Source organism: Humulus lupulus, chromosome 4 (assembly GCF_963169125.1).
Source record: "Humulus lupulus chromosome 4, drHumLupu1.1, whole genome shotgun sequence".
Taxonomy (NCBI): Eukaryota; Viridiplantae; Streptophyta; class Magnoliopsida; order Rosales; family Cannabaceae; genus Humulus; species Humulus lupulus.
In genome coordinates, this window is record NC_084796.1 from 138,328,229 (window position 1) to 138,334,501 (window position 6,273).

General features: G+C 29.9%; 1 protein-coding gene across 2 annotated transcripts; it reads right to left on the reverse strand.

Moving 5' to 3' along the window:
- Positions 1-2,220: 2,220 nt before the first annotated feature.
- On the reverse strand, positions 2,221-4,954 carry LOC133830833 (APO protein 4, mitochondrial). Of its 2 annotated transcripts, XR_009892225.1 has the most exons (4): positions 4,803-4,951; positions 4,087-4,526; positions 2,897-3,744; positions 2,221-2,609 (listed from the first exon to the last, which is right to left on the reverse strand). XR_009892225.1 is itself a non-coding variant. In XM_062260911.1 (2 exons), the coding sequence occupies exons 1-2, from the start codon at positions 4,350-4,352 to the stop codon at positions 3,009-3,011; spliced, it is 1,002 nt and encodes a 333-aa protein (XP_062116895.1). In that variant the 5' UTR covers positions 4,353-4,954; the 3' UTR covers positions 2,689-3,008. The 2 variants fall into 2 exon arrangements, 1 of the variants encoding a protein (XP_062116895.1); XM_062260911.1 differs by lacking the exon at positions 2,221-2,609 and having other exon boundaries at positions 2,689-3,744; positions 4,087-4,954.
- Positions 4,955-6,273: the final 1,319 nt, after the last annotated feature.

The following is a 6,273-nucleotide window of genomic DNA, read 5'->3' on the forward strand; positions in this document are numbered from 1 at the left end:
TGAAGTGCATTCCTGAAGGAAACACGTGAAGGCTGGGAGAACACGGACGCTGATGGCTTTGATGGAGCTGATGCTGGGCCGAAATGGTACTGTAGATGAGGGGTGTAACGGGCTTGGCTGAAGGAAAATGCCAGCTTTTTACAACCTTTTCTTTGAAAATTCCATTTCTTCTCCTTCAATTTTCTTATTTTTCAATAGCAAAAATACACCAAATTCCCTAACAAAATAAACATAAACTAAATCATAATAAAATATTTCCATTATAAAATAAATCAAGTTAATTCTTTGAAAATATTAATTATAACTTAATTTATATTTAACATTTAAGCTCAACATTACATCTTACTCCTAACTTAACAATATTAATTTTAAATAATTTAAACTATAACATTTTACAATAATATAACTATAAAAATACACAAAAATCTATAAAATTAAAATAAACCTAATAAATTCAAAATTACTTAAAAAACTTAATAAATCAATTAAGAACTCAAGAACTAAGCAACAATTAACACATAAAAAGTGGTAAAATAATTCTATTTTGTAGAGTTATCAAATATTTATTACCTAATTAATCTAAAAATTCAAAATTATTAATTTTATATATTTTATTTATTTATTTTCATCATCATTATAATCATTTCTCATCAAATGTCATCAAATGGTGATGTATAAATATATATAGTATATTCTCGACAATGCCGGGTCAACCATAAAAGTTAACTTATTAAGTGGCGCCTCAGCCCAGACTCAAAGTATAAATCCCTCAACTAAATAAAAAAAAAGGGAAATCTACAAAAATGAACTAAAAGTTCAAAGAAAATATGAAAATTACGATGCATTACAAAAATACGGAATTTTTGGATAAAAACACAGAATAGCAAAAGTGTAAATACAGAGTGGCAAAATCGTAAATAAAAGCTGTAAAATACAATTTTTTGTGATCAACGTTTTCAAACTAGTAAATATTTGTTACAAACTTGTAAATATCTGATACATGCTTGTAAATAATATTTACAAAAATCGGTTATAGAATTGTATTTTTTTTTTTTTGTAGATAAAACTTACAAACAAATTCGTAACTAAATTTTTTATTTTTGTAACAATAGTTTACAAATCTAGTTTTACAACTAAAAAATATATTTGTGTAACTAACATTTACGAAAATATTTTATAGTTAAGAAATCATAAACAAAATATACATAAAAATATTATATTTTTCCATATTTTTGCAATATTTTACCAAAAAATTACATGAACCATCATATTTATATTATATAAGTTAAAAATATAAATTTAAGATATTCATTATTTATAAAACACTTTATTGAATATATATATATATATATATTTATAAGAAAAAGGCAGTTACAGAGTGGTAAAATACAATATTTTTTTTAAACAAATTTTACATTTTTTGTAACAACAATTCACAAAACTAATTTCACAACTAAAAAGTTAATTTTTGTAACTCACATTTACATAAATATTTATAAATTTATTTAACATGATTATTATAAAAATTTACAAAACTAATTTTTTAACTTTAAATATATTTTTGTAATAGAACTTGAAACTTAGACTAGATATGATTTTAGTTTAACATTGAGTGTTGAGATTTGACTAGTTATAATTTAAAACATATATATAATAATTTTATAAAGAATAATAATATTGTAATTATCATTAACGGTATATTATAACATATATTTTAATTAACTGTATATTGTAACATGTATAAATACTTATTTAATTTTTGAATAATTATATAAATATTAATTTTAATACTAATAAATACATTTAATTTAAATAAAAATAAATTAATCTACTTTATCGAGGGAGTAACAATATTTATTATTACTTTTTTTAATAAAACTAAGGGTCTACATATATATACGGTTGGGGACAACCTTATGTTTGAAATTTATGTAATATACCGTATAAAAGGAATTTTTTAAAAAATTACAGTGGAAGATGTAATTAATCCAAACAAACCAATAAGTTTATTTTCATTAAACCTGATTTAATATAAAGAATGTTATTATACAATAACAGAACTTGTCTTATTACAAAAGAGAATGAAATATATAATGTTATAGAAACAGAAAAGGAAAGTAAATAAATTGGTTGTGAAAAAATACGTGGGATACAGGGGTTCAGTTTCATTTTTAATTGAAGCTGAAAAGAAAAAATCAAGTTTTGGATTAAGTTGACATGTAATTAATATATCATATAAATGTTAATAATTTAAAAAATTATAACAAAATTTTTTAAAAATACTGTAGTCAAATAATAATATTTTTTGTACTAAAAAAAAGTGAATGGGCAACTTAAGGTCTTAAATAGCAAGACTCAATAAATAAATACACCCTCTCTCGCATGACCTGATTAGATCAATTCTTTGAAATTTCAACACGTATATTTGATGTAGTGTGGTGGTGACTTTGAATCGATCGAACTAGCTACTGGATTTACTCCATGGTATGCCATTTTCTTTTCATTATTACCTTTGCTTTACAAATCAAATCTTCCTGAAACAATCAATAGTGCACTCTAGTGGCTGCCCTTACTAGTGGGTGCCATGTCCAGAAGCAAAAATCTACACCCTGCCATTAAAATTTTAAATTAACACACTATGCTTCCACAAAGGAGAGAAAAATTTGAATCTTATCAAAACCAAAGACGACACAATCTTCAGTTCATATAGAGGGGTCAGAAGCATTTAATACAGCGTAGTTTATGTAGGGGCAATATATAGTATCAACCAGGATACCCTTGTGTAGATTGATACTTCTATGTTATGTATGAGTGGAATAAATTAAAGCCAGAGGAGTGCAAAAAAAATGATGGTAGAAATAAAAGTTATGTAAAAGAGCCCACAGCACAGACATACCAGAACAAGTAAGCCATTTGAATCAAATGAATTAGACTCCAATTTGATATAAAGGAGGAACTCTTAGCTCTCCATCTGATTTGTTATGGATCCAATGCCTGAAGCCAACTCTTCAATCTTTGAATTGCATAGGTCTAGATAAACCTTGAATCTTCATCATACAATTATACTTTGTAGGCGCAATTATACCAGTCTTTGTGCACAGATCAACAACAGCCGGGGCATGTCCATAAAAATCGCTCCCTTCATTTAAAAGCACAGGAGGGTCCTGAGGCCTTCTTCGCCAAACAATTTTTGGAGGCACTAAATCATATACTTCTGCTTTCTTCCAAATATGGGTTCTTTGCCAACTTTCATACTTAAACACTCCACAATTCCTAGCCAAATGACCAGACGGGCCAATATGAACTTCAGAACAATGTTTGCAGACTTTAGCTGAATAGACCAACAGCAACCTCTGTACGCCTTCCCTAAGTGTTTCCCATGCATGCAAAGTGGTTTTAGCTATTGATTTCAGTTCTTGAATTGACAGATACTCAACTCCATCAGCACCGCAAGAGTTACCATCTGAATCAGGAGTGGTGGTGAGTGGACATTCATGATTTGGGTCAGCTCCTGCTTGCCAACACAGCTCAACAACAGCAGGAACTCGTTCAAGGTCAAACCTTTCATTGTGTTTAACAATACTCTGGAACATGTGTTGTAAGTGAAATGCCTCTACTGTAACGAGTATATCGTTCAGACCACCAACTATCCATTCATGAACTTGTTTTTTGCCAAAACGTTTAGGACCACAACAAGTCCGAATTAAGTGGCCTTCCTCACCAATATAGACCTCAGGGCAAAATCTGCCAGCGTTCAATGAACAAAGTAAAAATTAGCACTTAGGTCTTTTTTCTTATGAAAAAGTGGACCAAATTAAGGCCTACATTTTCATACTATCTTCACAAATAGAAATCAGAAGCCAAGATAACTTCCAGGAGGAGTTATTACACCAGTTCAATCAAGAATATACAAACTCTGATATCTAAGGATGTGATGCAATGCTCAATATAACGATGTGTGGAATTAATAGGAAAAGATAATAAAAATCCAAAACATGTAATATTCAATCAAATCGAGAATAAAAAGAAAACACATGGGTCCATTTAGATTGAAAACATTGAGCATAATAAGGTTGTGTTAAATACTTGCAGGAAACAATTGGGATCACTTTGAGAAGAGCAGAGACACCCTGAATAAGGACCCTCCTGGAGTTGAGGACCTCCTCTGCCACCGGAATCATTCCCCGAATCGGGTAATCCTTAGCCCGGCTTTCTATTCTCTTCTGTATCATGGGTCGGATATCCACTAAATTCTTCTTTGCAGTACTGTAAGACCTCCATTGAAACTCCTCCCATAGTAATATGTTGATTTTGCTAGACACATTCGAACTCAAAACCTTCCTCAGGGCCATAAAGAGAAAATAGGCCAAATATCACTTTGGTTTCTTCGAAATTAACCGATCAGTAACACTTCAAATCCTTTTAATACACTTCTGTTAAAAAAAATAGTAGCCGTAAAAGAATATCACGCGGGGAGCATACAATCCATTCTTCACTTATAAAACACCTCTTCTAACAAAGCTTCCCTGCAAATGATAGCTCAATATTCAGATTGGAGCAGACTGTAAAACCCTAATCCATAACCCTCTTCAAATAAGCCATTTAAAATTCCGAAAACCAAATGAAATCCATGAAGCGCATTTCAATTGAAAAATATGGGAACTATATCAGCATCAATTGGGATCTCAAACAAAAAACAACCCTGAGTTTGCCTCATTTGGTGAGCAACCAACGATAACATTATCACGCAAAAACACCACAAATTGGATAGAATCGAAGTTTGGAAATTGAAGTCACTTGACCATGTAGAGATGACGCCAGAGCAAGCATCTGAAACCCTAGAGAAGTAGAGGCCAAGGACACCGCAAAAATGCTGCGTTACCTGAAACTGTAAGAAAGAAAGAAAGAAGGGAGGGGTGCGGTATTGAGTTATATAACCTTCTTCACCGAACAGTTTAACTATATAACCCTCTTATGATTCAAATATATATATATTTTTTATTAATATTTTTTTTACAATTTTAGTAATAAAATTACTAATATATCCCTATTCTAAAACTTAATATTAATATTAGACTTAACATTACAATACAGAGAGCATCTCACACAACAAAAACAATTCATTTCATACAACTCAGCAAACTCTCTGGTCATCTCATTCTCTCCATCTCGGCTAACTCAAGTGCTCTCAATTTGAGCTAGCTTAGTATTTTTTAAGAGTTCAAGCTTGTCTAGCCATTTGATCACACTATTTATCTTCTTCAATTTTTTTTCTTCAGTTTTTCTTCAAACAAAGGTATGTAATTTTAAATCTTAAATAAGAACAAATTGCAACTTGTTTCTATGAGTGGATTAAAAAAACTTGATAGACAACTACTTTGATTTTTATTCTTGCTAGAGTTTTTGCTATTAGTGGGTAAATTTGTTTTTTTCTTTATATATTCTTGATGATATTAAAGAATGCAAATCATAAGTTTGTGAAAATACCTCAATGAACTAACTTTATTAAATTAGATTGAGATTTTCAACTCATATACAATATGTGATGTTGCTTATGGTTTGATATTTGAAATGAATATTTACATTGTTTGTACTACTTCATTATCTTTTTTTGTTAAAAAAATATATTGGATATGTGATGAAGGATATACATATTAGCTTAGTTTTATAATTGATATGTTAACAATCTTGTTTTTATTGAAGATTACAGTCATGGTGCGTAATCACTTCAAGTCAATTTCCTTAAATTCATATATTCAAATAGATCTTATTATAGTGTTTGGGTAATGATATTTTTATGTAAATTTGCTTTCTATTAGCGTTTTTAGGTGGATCGACTGTTTAATTACCTAAGCTCAACTCTTATACACTCTATTTCTTGGATTCCATGGCACAGACGAAAGTACCAAGCATTAGAGATCCACAACAACCGATTCAACGACGGTTGATTATTCACGAATCTAGTCCGGAGTCGTGCTCAAAATCGTCAGATTCTAGTGTGCCACCAACACCTCCAGCAAACACAACAATGACTCAATCAGATAATGAGGTAAATGAAGTTAAATAAATTTTTTCTATTCTTGTACTTTTTTTATTAGATAAAATATTTAATTGAAATCAATTGGCTATAAATTTAGAGCACTAAAGGCATGATTTGAAAAATATTGGTCTAAAATGTAGAACTCAACCAAAACAAGTAGAGCTCAAGGTTTATGGTTGAAATTTTAAAAAATGCTATGAACTTTCAATTTAGAGCTCGACTAGCTTGAGTCG